The 15495-nt window shown below is 37.1% G+C and overlaps 1 protein-coding gene across 1 annotated transcript; it reads right to left on the reverse strand.

Moving 5' to 3' along the window:
• Positions 1-3654: 3654 nt before the first annotated feature.
• On the reverse strand, positions 3655-12611 carry LOC139742526 (uncharacterized). Its single transcript, XM_071653058.1, has 10 exons — positions 12582-12611; positions 11420-11617; positions 9949-10080; positions 9410-9498; positions 8589-8685; positions 7736-7902; positions 6237-6348; positions 5527-5654; positions 4500-4744; positions 3655-3746 (listed from the first exon to the last, which is right to left on the reverse strand). Exons 1-10 carry the CDS (start codon positions 12609-12611, stop codon positions 3655-3657), a joined length of 1290 nt encoding a protein of 429 aa, XP_071509159.1.
• Positions 12612-15495: the final 2884 nt, after the last annotated feature.

Below are 15495 nucleotides of genomic sequence, written 5' to 3' on the forward strand. Positions count from 1 at the left end.
TCATTCACAAGGGTTGATTTTCCAGTGTGCATGAAAATATGCTTGTTGGGGGTTTTGGTGGTTTCTTACAGAATTACAATCTTACCTAATTTTGAAGGTTTGAGTAATAAGTGGCATATTTTTGATAATTTTCTTTAAGAATCTGTCTCAGGTTTGTTTTTAATGATTCCATCAAACAATTACAGAAAAGCATGAGAAAAAAAAAAACCTGTAAGAACTTATAGCAGCCGGCAGTACCTTTGATACTTTAGTGTAAATATGAATACAATGTTATTAATTGGTATAATATTATGATGTTTTAGGTGAATCTGATAATACTTTCACAGTGGTTAGGGAATTCTGAATCCAGCGACATTAATTAATTTTTTTATAGCAAGGTTACAGGTGCCCCCAGTCCAAAGTACTGATGACTTAAGGGACTCAAAGTTAGGCTGTTGATATATCTAACCTTGATTAGCTGCCGCTGACTTGATCCCCATCAGGAGATAAAAATGCCACAGCTGATGCTCTTAGATGTGTAGTGTGCTTGATTAGCGCTGACAGGAAATCAGCTATGCAGATGTTGCATTAGGTTAAGGTAATATAATCGGTAATTTTCTTTCCAATACAATGTTTGCTTGCCAAATTGATTATCTACCTACACTAATTCACATAAAAAGAAGGAAAATGTTCATGTCTTTTGTTTTTTTCTTTCTGAAGCCTTGGGTAAAGATACATTAAGAAGTGTACTTTATATGCCAAACAACCATATCTCCTTATTCACATTTTTAAAAATGTAAGATCAAAGCCCTTTGTCTTATTTACCTGTATTCTGGGGTGCAGATTCTGCCGTTTTAATAAACTGAAATTTGAGGAACTGAAATTAAACTATTGTGATAGACGCTGTTCAAACATACCCCCCCCCCCCAACATACCACACCCAGCATCCCTACACAATGGGTAAACATGAAAAACTAAAGCTATCATCCAGAGATTAGTGGAAATTATTTCTTGTTTAATGTCATGTACAAATCATCTTCTTCTTCTCCTTGTAAAGATCATGATTGAATGAATTAATGTTGATGCTTTTTTATTGCATAAAAAAATACAATATTTATAATTATTTATCTTTTTTGTTCACTTTTTTTTTTTTTTGGGGGGGGGGGTTCAAATTGGACCCAACCACCTCTTACCCTATGAAATATTGGGGTTCCATTTATTAAATTGTGATGTCGTAAACTTTGAACAAGAATATGAGAAAGATGGTTAATGCCCATTTTGAATGATCCACTCTTGTGTTGGGACAAATAATAATTATAGTTTTGACAATCGTATAACATTGATTTGGCCTGTTACCTCCTGTTCAAGACTGGTTGTACTTGCTGTCTTGGTATGACAAGTGAAGTAGCGTATGTGTATTCTGCAGAGGGGGTTATAAAAGGTTTCCAGGGAGGCGTTTCATCAACGAGTTTGTCAGAGGTTTTCACCGACAAATTTGCTATCAGCCAATCAGACGCAAGGATTTCAGTAGCTTTTAACAGTTGTCAGTGTAAATCACTGACAAAAAGTTTCATGATGATTCTGCAGGAGACTCCATGAAAAACATAAACAGAGAGCTTTAGATTTGTGACGCGGACGTTAAAGACGTTGACGATTGCGTTGGCCGTTTTCCTCTCTCCCTGCTTCATGTTGCAAAGTATCTCTAGATTACTTTTGCAACCTCTACAAAGTAAAATGGTGCCCCCGTCATTATGATCATTGCATCAAGTAGCTCTCTGTGTCGTGAATAAGCCAGTTCATAGTTCCACTTTGCGCATGAGCAGAAACAAGGTCATTCGGACCAACAGGCATAATGGTTTTTAAATTCACTGGGATAAGCATCTGTAATGTAATGATTATTCATGAGATACTTGTAAATGCTGCTTGCCAGCACATCCACCTGACAGCAAAAGTGGTATTTGGCAATATCAATAGAAAGAGATTGTCAATACATTCAATGCAAAATGATGAAATGGATGCTTTCCCAAGTGTAAATTGACGGATCGTTCTGCTCATCTGGTCTACGCAACTCTATTCTTTGTTTGAACAGGATTGTGAATCCCATAAATTGTTATGTAAAGCTTATGCATTATGTCGCTCTAAAACGAGTGAAGTGCCCCTAACCGACTGAGAAAAGAGAAAGGTCATTCGTACCAATGCGCCCATGAGCTAACTCCGAACTACCTTATTGAGCGGATGCAATACATGTAATTGCTCAGAACGCTTTGTTTTGTTTTTGCTCTCAACGTCGCGAAAATAGAAAGTTTTCCAAAATAACAATATGTCTTCACGTCCCCCAAACAACACAATACAAATACAAATTATTCTTTCTTTCTTTCTATATTTATTTATTTTTGCATTTTGAGAGGCATGCATGTAAGTAGGTAGCACACAAGCATCTCCCTGCCATTAGCCCTTGACCACTTACATACCGAAGATTTCATCCGTTTAGGTTTTTCATAAGCGGCGTGTATGTAGTGAAGTTACACTATATGATATTACTGTTGCAAAAGACCTGCAAGAAATTACAATTATGACAACAAAGGGAATCTTCACCTACATTTATGACTGTCTGTATTTATTGACTGCACACAATACAGTGCATAAAGCGCGAATGATCGTACATGTATTAAATATTGGCGAGTTCTTAATCTTTCTTCAGTTCGTTGCCTTTCAATTACCAGTTATATTGAGTGTTGTTTGCGGGTATACGAGGAAATTTGTGGGTATATTTGGATTTCTTTGGTCAGCAGGATTGACTACTGTATTTTTTCTCTTCTCTTCCACGGCATCTATAGATCCATTTTACTTGAATAAACCATATATACATATAAGTAATACTATGCGTAAACAGTACACCTCGTGGAAGTCTTACACATGTCAACATTCGCGTAGTCGACATAATTATTTTCTCCGCTCCCGTTCCTGCCGACAAAACTCTTTTAAGTTGTCGCAATATACGCGTACTGGCCGGTCATTCGTTTCATCAACATTAGATATTGCACTTTTTTTTTTTTTTTTTACTGTCCTACAAGACTTTCGAGTGGCCTTTGATCTTGTGTTTTACAGATTAGCTTGGCAGTGTACGTCAGAGTTTTCGAGGCAGGCTCTACTTACGAACTGCATTTATAACAACAGATTTCCGAAGTTCATGTAGCAAGAAGACGAGCACCCAATGACCACTGCATCTAAGTATATGCTCATCGTTTTAATTGTTTATCCAACTGCAAATGCGATCAAAATAAAGCGTCATAGAAAACGCCATAACTCGTAATTATTCGCGGAAGGTTTAGACCTCTCGCAGCTATAACGAAAATTTGGTTCATTTCTGTACAGCTCAAAACAAACACAAACTGAAATGACATCCTGACAAGATGATCTTACATCAGAGCAGAGTCTCTCATAGATTTAAGATCCCAGTTGGAAAGCTCAAACACACTTCGGAATAAGCAATACCATCAAGTTCCGTTAAAATGTATTCCACTCTCTTCATAATGTAATGTACAGTAATGAGATTGCAAGACCGCCTTGGATTATGCCATGACCAAATAGACAGTGCAGAATATTTGCTCGGCGTTGCTCATCATGTCATCTGATACCATTATTGTTGGTGTCCACAATCATTTGCATTTTTCCTCATGGGAAATATGTTTTTAAAAGAGTCTCGATTCTCGATCGGGTTTCCTCGTCCTTCGCTTCACCCTTCAAGGCAGTCAGCTTTTCCACCGCTGGAAATAAAGATGAAGATATTTGATCATAAATCCACATTCATTTATCCACAGAGTAGAAGATGCAAAAGAAAGTGTGACAATCTTGATTACAGTAACATGTTTCCGATTTTCAAAACATCCTCGCTTCACTTCTTAGAAAAAAAAAAACGAAATGAAAAAGTGCTACGGTAAAAAGCACTAAGGCAAAGAGCTTAAAAAATTATTAGAATGGAATTAATGAATGAACGTAAAGATACTCGTATTGTGGGCGGGGATTTCACGAAGTAGTAACATTTATGATAAACCTTTCACTTTATACAAAGGCGTGCACAGATATGCAGCCAGTATTTCGATATTCCCTCGCAAAGTGCTACAGTGTATTTTGTGATCGCCGATTAACGATCAATGCGACGTAATTCTTAATGTTACTCCTACGAAAATAAAAACCCCCCTTTGTATATAGCATTTCATGTGTGCGATATGAATATAAATTATACATACGGTGGTTCTGATTATTTTGATAATAAACCAGTTTAATACCACAGCAGGCGTATAATAATTACAACAGCTTTATTTGTACAACTAGCAGCTGATCTATCACATCTAAGAGTGGAAAATGGGGGGGGGGGGGGCTTTTGTGGTTTAAAAAAGATAATAGTCTTAATGATCTATATGCGATCATGGCGATTATCACTGCAATATCGGCTTTATGATAAACGTGCATGAGAACCTCGATATTTCCCAAGGAGGTACTATGCGAGCCCCTAGTACCTCCCAAGGGGCGTCCCTCTTCGAAAGCGTTCCCCGGCTCCATCCTCCTTGATTTACCTGAACTCTTCTGGACCATCTGGGCATGGGCGTTCCCCGTTCCCGACCTCGTGGCGTCCTCCTGACCTATTCTGAGTATTCTGTCCATCGCCTGCAGACACGCCCCTCTAGAACTCTCCTGCTCCAATAATAATTCCCGATCCAGGACTTGGCAGAGACCGGCCACGCCTCCTTGTGCAACGAGATATCTGGAATTGATTTTGATTTCATACATTTCAGTTTGCATATTGCAAACAGTACAAACTAAAAGATTAACACAACACACAACTAGCTGATTGGAAAAGAAGGGAAATGTAATCACGGAACTCCGTATAAAGACGGTATACATTTCTATCTTCAGTCCGCTTCATTTTTGTCTTCAGTACAAAAACAATATAGTTATAACAATATTTCTATTTCATCTACACTTGCTGAAATAATTCCAAATTAAAAAAAAATGCAGAGGACCACCATCCATAGCAAGTGTTTGACAATTATTAAAATTCAGCTGTGTAAAAGGTATTCCATGGAAAGCTTACTAAATAAATTCATTGTGTTTGAATGGACATGATGGAGCAAGCTTTGAATTACACTGCATTTCGTTGTATATTCACCTATGTTTTTAAAGGAAGGGACTAGAAGAGTAGCTAGAACGTGGTGTTAGGGCCTATATAGGACATTTCAGTTTCACTCTTTCTTTCATGATTTGAGTTGGGTTTTTTTACACAAAATAATGTTGGGTGTGTTGTGCCTTCATCTGTGGGAATATTGGCTGATTCTTTATACAGTGGACTCCCGTTATAGCGAAGTCCTCTGTACCTGCAGTTTTCTTCCCTTACATCGAAATTTCGTTATAGCCGAACAAATAAACAATTAAAATAGAGCTGATACTATTTTGCGGCTTGAATTTTTATTTCGTTGTAACTGGAATATCGTTATAACCGTGTTCGTTATAAAGGGAGTGCACTGTAATGTATTCGACTGTACCTACCGCACGTGATCTTCCGATCCCCTGTCGATGATGTTAGTGATAACTCGGAGAGTTTCGCATAGCGTCTTGGGACCGGCTACACCGTGCAATTTGATGACATGCGGAACAACTTTGGAATCAACGAGAGCCTGAGGAATTGAACAAGCAAACATGACTTTAACAAGTAGATGGGTATTAAGAGGAAGAGTCCAGCACTACTCTTGACCGAAAAGTAATGCTTTTAGATTATCATATTGTCCTGTATTATTTCTTACTAAGAAGAAATTTATAACAAGCTGTGCACACAGTGATAACCATTCACTTCAAAACAACCCGGTATATGTTGATATCACGTAGGCACCCTACTTTTATTAAAGTTGGAACCAGAAAATAATAAAGACATGGCTTGAATTCAGTGTCGTTTCATCTATAGTAAATAGATTACAATAATAAATATTCTCACCTATCCACCGAGCCTTCTCTCTTTTTCTCTTCCCCACACACACACAAAACGAACGCAGAGTTACAAACACAGAAGCTCACTCAAACTGTATGGCTTTGCTGTAAACGACAAATGTTAAAAACGTCAGTGTATCCAGTCCTTGGAAGTCGGAGATAATGATACACTGCTATTTTGACTCCGAAATGTTGCATTTTCATTCCTTGAATGATGATAGAAAAAACGCGCGCGCATTCAAAGTTATTTTAAAAAAAAATGAATAAAAGCGTACGTGTACAGCAGGAACCACGCCATGAGCATTAACCTGAATTTGTGACGGAGATCCAGCGGTGAGGTTAGCAAGTGTCCTAGCTGTCAGGGTTGATATGACGTCACGTTTTCCTCTGTCAGCCAGAAGACGTGGGCAGCTCGAGAGAAAGCCGCTCTTTATTACCGCCTGCCCCCAAAAGAGAGAGGGAACGGAATATTCGACAGAAAATGACTGACTTTTTTTTTTTTTTTTTTTTTGGGGGGGGGTCCTCTGTAGGAGTACTTTATTCATTCATTTAAAAAACACACACCAAACGAAATTCATAAACAATATTGAATGAATACATACACAGAAACAATAGGCCTATACACAATCTTCATTGGTTAAATAGTCGTAGTGTGTTTGATATAACCTCAGAAACATTATCTAACAGTATTCTTATTTCTAAAAGTAATAGATATAATCTTTTCAAATCGATCATTGCAAATGATACTTTGTATGCATTTTGTTCCGAAACAGAATCTTTTAGTCATGTTCTTTATGAGTGTCCTTGTTTTGGAAAAAAATATCATTGCAAACATTCAGTCTATTTTCAGAGAAACAATGTTGTTAAACGAGAAGTTATTGATCACTGGAGTAGAATCAAAGAACCCAGATGCAAACGAATACAAAAAAAAAAAGAGATTATATATGGCCAATATGCAATCCATAAACAGTGCATGATGTATTCATTTCAAGGATATATACATACGATAGTTTTGAAATGTGGATTACTTTTAGAAAATGACTTATAGACAATATGATTTTCACGACACAAGCGGTAATACTATTCTTGCTTGTGTATTCACTTAATATTTGTTACAATTAGGAGGTTCAAATCTACCGCTGAAGAGTATATGACTTTTAGATCAAGGGATTCTAAAAAGTTATAGAGCTGAATTGTTAGCTGGTTTGTGTACACACCATGGACTGCTGTTCGTCGCCGTTTGCAAGTTGACATATCAATTCTAATGCAGCTTGTGCTTCAGGCAGGTCCTCGGAGCTGAATATGAATACACACACACACACACACACACACACACACACACACACATACCAACACAAGGATAACAAGAAAATTAGACATACCACTGCTTGGAAATACTAGTATTGATGGAACATCAAATCAAAAATGAAATATCAAACTTTTCTCCTTTTTTTTTCTGCCATGATTGTGGAACTTTAGAAAATAAGCAAACGCAATATGGATGAAAATATAGTGACAAGACAAGAAAATGATCAATAGAAGTTTGCTACCAATTCTAAAACAACACAAAAAGCAATTTGACGTAATTGACATATCAGATCAATATTCAAACGTAATAGATGTTAGCTGGAGTGCTACACCATTAAGATCACGGAAATATATATATTTTTTTTTTCATGGCTCGATCACTGCATTAAAGGCGATGAACAGAAAATGAAATACTACGAGGGGGACGAAATTTACGTCATCAAAGGAACTCGACCGCATTGCTTACGTCACAACGTCAAGAAGGCGCGCGAAGAGGGATGCGTCAGCGAACTGTTCAATGTGTCTCTTGCCGCCCTTCTCGGCTATGAGGGCGAGAGTGCGACACGAGGTGACGATTATATCCTCTTCGTCACTCGACGCCGCTCGACAAAGTGGGCTTATGAAAGGTTCAATCTGTGAAAATTACGTTCAGGAAATTTTTAAGGAAAGGAGATATTGTAGTTCACATGGACTGCATTTGCTTGACAACAATCCATGTGGATAAATGTTTGCAAACTGTACGATCAACACTCAAAACTTAAACTCTGCTTCATAGTCAATCTAACTTCGAATAATTGGGGAAAATTAAGGGAACAATTTGTATCAGTGTTTCATTAACTCTTCAAGACTACATTTCTCCCTAGATGTTCATTAACTTCTCATTGTTCAATTTGTTTTTCGTTATATTTAAGTCACATTGAGTTTCTTTTTCAACTACCAGTGATACTTCCTGTTGTCATGATACATCATATAGATTCATGTCTTAAATACCGGGCGCATTTTGACATTTTAGGACAATGCGACAAAAGTTTATTTTTCAATTCGTAGAGAAAACTGAAACATATCAGTGTAAAAAACAAACAAACAAAACAAAAAACAACAACAACAACGTCATAACCGACGCGGAATACAAACCGCGCGCTCTCTCTGACTTTCACATTAAAATTCGGGGCAAAATGTCGGATTTCAAGATTACGATTACAAAGAACGCAAATGAGTTCATTAGAAAGAGACCGAGAGGAAAAAAAACAAATAAACCCAAAACATGTTAAAACCTTTGTCCTACGTATATCACAGCGAAAAGTGGTCAAGACTCCTACCTTTTCAAAGTCCGGGAATGGGTCAAAGCGACAGAAGTTATATAACAGATGGACCACCAGCTGCAACAGGTGCTCATCCTCACTGTCTTCAATGATGCTGTAAAATTAAAGATTATTATTTTTATCATTGTTTTATTTTTATTTTTTCAGTTTTCTTATCATTCTTACCCGAAAACTACCAAGTTGTATACGGCTGGATGACGTTCGATAGTCCGAGTATGAAGTTAGGTTCGTTTATTCGAAAAAAAAAAAAAACCCGGTAAATGCTAACAAGTCTTTGGAATTATACTTGAACCTTATTACGTTTTTTTTTTTTTCGTTTTTAATTAACGAACCTCAGAAATAATGAACTTTTTCATTAATTTCAGTATAAACAAATCTTCGGAAGGACGAACCTCGCTTCATTTTCGCGTTTACGAACCTTCGGAATGACGAATTGTATTCGTATGAGAGGGCTAGTAGAATGGATATGCTACACTAGTCTTACCGGCACAAGTATACGCATCAATTATTTTATTTCAATGTTATATTCTATCCATTTATTAATATGTTCATTTATTCATTTATACATTTGTTTACTCTGGTGTGTCGCATATCTTACCTTGTGCGGATCATTATGTATTTGCTTGTATTTCTGACCATCCGCTTCACTTTTTTGTTCATCGATAAAAGTCGGCAAGATTTGGGCAAAACTGTAGACAATAGTATAGACCTTGTAGCAATGAAACCAAATCTGGCGCGAATCCATGTGATGAACCCATTTAAGAATAGGGAATGGTCGTTACATTTCGCACTGTTTTTGTTTACACCTGTTACCTCACCTTTCAAGCGGTTCTAATATATCTGAGTTGAGGACCAGATCTCTTCCTTGCGTTCCCTCGTCCGTGATGTTGCCGAAAATCGCGAGAGTCTGCACGGAAGAAAAAAAATATTGAGATAATTCTTTAACCTAGACTTCACAAACAGGTTCGGAAGAGGACAAAGACCTGCTCCTGTAGATCTCATCGTTCATAATCATTCATGGCACGTTTTCTTTCTGTCATACGAACTCTCATAGGAAGAATTAATGTTTCCATGAAAAAGTAATGACTAGTAAAAATATGTGGTTTTTTTTTAGAGTATAAGAAAAGCAAACAACGGCAAAAGAGGACAAATTAACGGTGCTCATCATTGCCCAGTTTTGTTCGTTTGTTTGTTTGTTTGTTTGTTGTTGTTGTTGTTTATCATTGTAATGAGGGCTCATGGTTAGCTTTCATTTATGTATGTATGTATGACATGGCATGTATGGTATATACTGCGGTTATATAGCCTTACTAATAAGGCATCTCGCATCTTTCATTACGTTGCCATGGTAACTCACAACATCCAGGACGATGTCGTTGTCGGAGGATAGGACTGGTATGAGGAGTGGGATGATTCCCGCCTCGACGGCCTGCTCAGTCTGCTCCCAGCTGCCAGACGTGATGTGGATGAACATATCCAGGGATCTTAGCTGTGGTAAATGCACAAACATGAGCAAGTGATAAAAAGGGAGTGGGGGTGGGGATGGGGGTGTGGGATGTATTAAATTTGGTCTCGAGTTTAAAGGAAAACAAAGTCCAAAATAAAGATATGGATGGATTGAGTGAAAGCAGCAGTATTAATCATATTAATAGAATACATCAGTGAAAGTTTGAAGAAAGTCGGACAATCGATTAAACAGTTTTTTTCTTTTTCTTTTTTAGTTTTGGTGCCGTCATTGCTTAATACTACTATTCATAACTTTGGAGTATGACCAAAAATCTTATATTAAGGTTAATAAAAGTCTATAATCTGCTCCTGCTTTTTCTTATGTACTCGAGAGCGTACGGTCTATGAGTCCTTACACAGGGCTCGACACTAACGGTGGCCTGGTGGCCCGAGGCCACCAAAAATGAAAGTCGGGCCACCAAATTTCAAAAAAGGGCAAATTTGGTGTCCCGCCTCGGGCCACCAAAATTTTTTGAAAAGTATGTCAATAAATTCGTAACTTTTTGCGGCGGAAATTAGCAGTTGAATTTGTTTAAAGGATGGATGAAAAGGACTGAATGAGTGCCCGAGAGTGAGTGTTGCAAGTTTGTTAGATTTTATCTATAAGTAGATATGTCCAACTTCTAATTCTTACTATCATAAAACTTAGATATTTGACTCATTTAAAAAAAAAAAGAATTTTAATGTTTGAAAAGGACTGAATGAGTGCCCGAGAGTGAGTGTTGCAAGTTTGTTAGATTTTATTTATAAGTATAGATATGTCCAACTTCTAATTCTTACTATCATCAAACTTAAATATTTGACTCATTAAAAAAAAAGGAATTTTAATGTTTTTTATTGTTTCTTTTTTCGGGACACCAAATTTTTATCTCGGGCCACCAAAAATTTGAAATTAAGGATTTTGGGGCGGGCCACCAAACAAAAAAGTTAGTGTCGAGCCATGCCTTACACTTAATTCTGAATCTAATGAATTCAGAATTTTGCGATTTCAAACATATTTCATATATCCCGCTGACTGATTACACATGACATTTGATTTCATTTAACCCGGCATATTGGTATTCTGCTTAATAAAATAAAGTTACATTACAAAACTCTCATACTAATGATAACAAATAATGTAGAAATAGGCGCAAAAATGTAAATAATGTTGAGTATCAGCTAAGAATTTGTAAACCATCAAAGACACCACGCCTCTTTAATTACCCCTCAATTTTTTATCTCACTCTTTAAAATGTTGGACCTATCAATAAAATTAGTGAGGAATACTAGTAGTTTGAAACTCAAAAAGTGACACACGGTGGGTTTATTATCATATTTACCAATATATCTTCATCACCTGTCGTTGCGATGATTTCCATCAATCTCGGAATCATTTGACAGAGACCACTGATCCTCTCATCGGCAACATCCTCGTCCTCTGCATCTGTGACGTAACTGTCTAATTCTTCCAAGGTGAGAAGCAGAACGTCGGTATTTGTGGTGTCCAGTCGTTTCGCAAAGTCTTGCAAAGTGGAGTCCTTTTGAAGAAGGGAAAGATAAGATTTATTCATACATAGTTGACAAAATAATCATTCATACCCTTGAAAAATTCTTGTGTTTTTTATATCATATACGATATGTTAATGATGGAATGATGGTACATCGGTACGGCTTTGACAGCCCTTTGATGTAACTTAGTTGTTATCTATACCAATTAAAGTCAATTTGGTTTTAACTTAATTTCCATAACAACAAAAATATTGAGATTTCCAACTTTTGGACTGTCCTTCGAATCATTTTATTATTTGGGGGAATGTAAGAATTCTAGATGGGAACGTGGTGACATCCAGTGCATCAAATGCTGTTATTACAAACAAAAATAATTGTTTGGGATCAATACTGATGACTACTGTTCAAGTTGGAATAAAGTCTTTTCTTATGCAAATGAGATGAAACTGGAAATAAGATTTTTGAAGTATGACAATGTAAGGTATGAAACTGTTGCCGGAGTGCCACCACAAATATATCATTTTATGAGAAATTGGAATTCTTAATCCTGTGTCTCAGGAGTCAGAAAACGAACAAATAAAAAACAACGTTTGCTCACACAATTTTTTCCAGCACAGCAGTTGCCTAACTTCCACAAACACCCATTGTTTTCATATCCTGTGACTTTTCGTCCATACACACAATGATGCTTGTAAAGGTTAGGCAATGTCAATCTTATTTAACAAGGGTAGTCTGTTTTGTGTATGCTCTGCTCTCCTGTATTTAGGCCTTGGTGTTATCACGTTATTATCAACCCAAACCATACGAATCATTTTTATAAGGCAGGCAAAATAGGCTAATCTTTAGTGAAACATTTTGTCGAAGCAAATACACACCTGGCAGAATTTGATCTTATGTTTAATGTCTTACCTATAGCAGACCTACTGTATAGGTCCCACTACTGAGTACACAGCGCATGTTTTGTAGAAATAATTGGAGGGTCTATTTGACTACCTTTCTAATCCCAGGGCACTTGTACGACATCTCGAGTGCCATATGGATTGAGAACCACTTTATAACTTCACACGGAGAACACGTTCAAAATGCTTATACAACACAGTTTGAGAATAGGTACGTACCATTTTATAGCACATGCGATCACGACTCAGCTAGAAATCCTTCACTTCATAACATCCCAGAACTCAGTTTTGCCCAGCTTATCTTCCCCGTAGGTTTAGCCTACATGTCTGTGTTATTTTCACTCTACCCTAACAAGCTGCCAAACCGTTCCACATAATTAGCGATACCACGACCACCTCGTCATTGAAATAAAAAACAAAACATAAAACGTATTGTTGACCTTCGTCACATCATTGTTCCTGAATATGAAGCTTATCAGTCCGATAACTTGTTGCAATAACATAGTTACTTATTAATCATTTATTCAAGTACCCTTTGTTTTTCATTATGTAGTGGAAAAGCACATACATCTGTATACATGCATATCTTCACGTTCTATAAACTAACTCACTGTTAATTTCTCTATAGGGCTCATGCATTGCATGTATATTACGAAACTGAGAGGTCGTGATAATTATGTTAACATTCAAGACTTTTGTTACACGATACAATTCAACAGAACAGGGTAAGGCGTCTTCAAGGCGTCCAAGGTGCGCTGAACCAAGCTAATATTATTGTTCACATCCTTGCCCTTAGAGTAGTGTCAGTTTTAAGCTGACTTTCTCCAGAGCGTGGACACATACACACTTTTTAAATGCTTTATTCGAATTTCATTTAATTTCATACCACAAAATTCACATTCCAAGAAACAAAAGCAAACATTATGCAGAGACAAACTACATTTTACACAACATTGTCCAAATAATGTCAATCTTACACTTTACAAAGACAAAATGCAGTGACACACACATACACACACACGCGCACACACACACACACACACACACACACACACACATACACGTTATCATACCTTAATCATTCCCTTAAATTATGACTATATAGTTGGGGAAAATTATATTTGCCGATGAACAATGAATCATCGCAAGGTACCAATCCGTAATACCCTCTGTGCAATCTTGTCTAGTCGGACTCTGGTTAATATTTAACTCAAATCACACAAACCGAAGAGCGTACCAACAAACAAAAATGGTTGACAACACGGCAAAGGGGATGCCAGGTTAATAAACACACATCAGCATATAGCGATGTTTGTACTACTTCGCGGTCGAGCGGACGTTAGCTTTAAAAAATATATACATTCCGACAAGCCATTTGCGAATTATAGGTTTGTTTCAAACCATGTTCTGAATGCTGATTCACTAGCAGAAATGCACTCTATTATTACTTGTTGTTGCTGCCTGTATCATACTTAGGGTCCCTAAGTTGTTTTTTTTTTCCTGATGCGAAATCTATTGAAATGTTGTGTCAACAGTTCTGTGATATAGGGTCAGGTCCATCTGTTTAACGAGATATGCAAATTGTGGTATGAGATCGGTCCCTTATATAAATTTCAGAGCGTGCGTGTGCAGGGTATAAATCGTACGCGCGGGCGCACTTGTGGAAATGGTTAATCGAAGCGCCAATTTTTCGTAGCGGCAAGGTGTGAAAAAGAATGACACAAGGAATCAAATTTGGAATATTTCTAGGACTAAGCTACCACAAGAGGAATTCGAATTATGGACAGCGTGAGCTTATTCTTGATACTCATCGCCCTTAGTGGTAAGACCTTGTACAGTAATCTTCATTCTTGTTCCTTTCGGGGAATGCTGAAACATTGTGTCCGAAGGATATATGCCCCATGTAATATGATATGTTGGGTATTGCATGTTGGGTATTGCATATATTACATACGGTCATTATGCATCATAACTGGGCGTGATGGGTCCGGTACATATATCAGCGATAAAGAATGTGCTTTAAGAGATACACACATACAACATGTACACTGTGACTCATTTTTTTTTTCGTTTTACAAGCTTAGTTTCTTAGATGCACGACAAATATCAAGTACGTGGTATGTAGATGAAGGAAGCAGTGATACGTGTTGACAGGAATCTTCTTTTTTATGTTTGTTTTCTTACAAATGCATGTAGGTCATTTCAGCAGTCTATGTGCTACGTAATGCATTATTATATCCTTCCTGCCACAAACAATGATTAGACCCCTGTATTGGCCTATTGGTCCCATAATCAGAGAAAGCGACAAATCATTGAGTGGTAAAATTGTCAGAGATTAAAATGCCACAGGTAAAAACAAACAAACAAACAAAAAAACACAAAAAAACTTAAGCGGTAATCATATCGGCCGTATAGATACAAAGAGGAATATGACATTAGTTAACGTAAAAATTCATGGGTAAAAATTTGTAGGATATAGAACAGCCTGATAAAGATGGCAGTCAAAATACTGCATTTCACTGTTACATTTTTACCTCTAACATGTTCACCACTTCTTCTTCTTTTTACCAATAGCATATTCACTTTCAACATTTTGTCAAACAGTTTATATCGAACCTAAATCTTTACTTTGTGGCAAAATAGTCACTCGCAGTGACGGTCTTCCCATTTTGATACTCAGGGGCGGTGATTGACGTGGTGAGTGCCCGAAGCCATCCCGCACGGAGGAATCGACGAGCTGCTCTCGACTTAAGACAATGCGATCTGTCTACACCGGTAAATTATTGTTCATATAATATATATATATATATATATATATATATATATATATATATATATATAATGTTTTAAGGTGAAGCGGGCTTGGCCTCGTACGTTGTGGGTGCTGTATTATCTTTAGGTATGTGTGACGGAGGAATGACTCGCAGACGTGTGATAATATTGCCTTTCCGTTGCTTTCTATATATTTGTTTGATTTCTTTGATTTTCTTTTGCCTTGTTTTTGCCTC

This window comes from Diadema antillarum, unplaced genomic scaffold, assembly GCF_040938485.1.
Source record: "Diadema antillarum isolate AM-2024a unplaced genomic scaffold, OU_Dant_1.0 seq00001004_RagTag, whole genome shotgun sequence".
Classification (NCBI taxonomy): Eukaryota; Metazoa; Echinodermata; class Echinoidea; order Diadematoida; family Diadematidae; genus Diadema; species Diadema antillarum.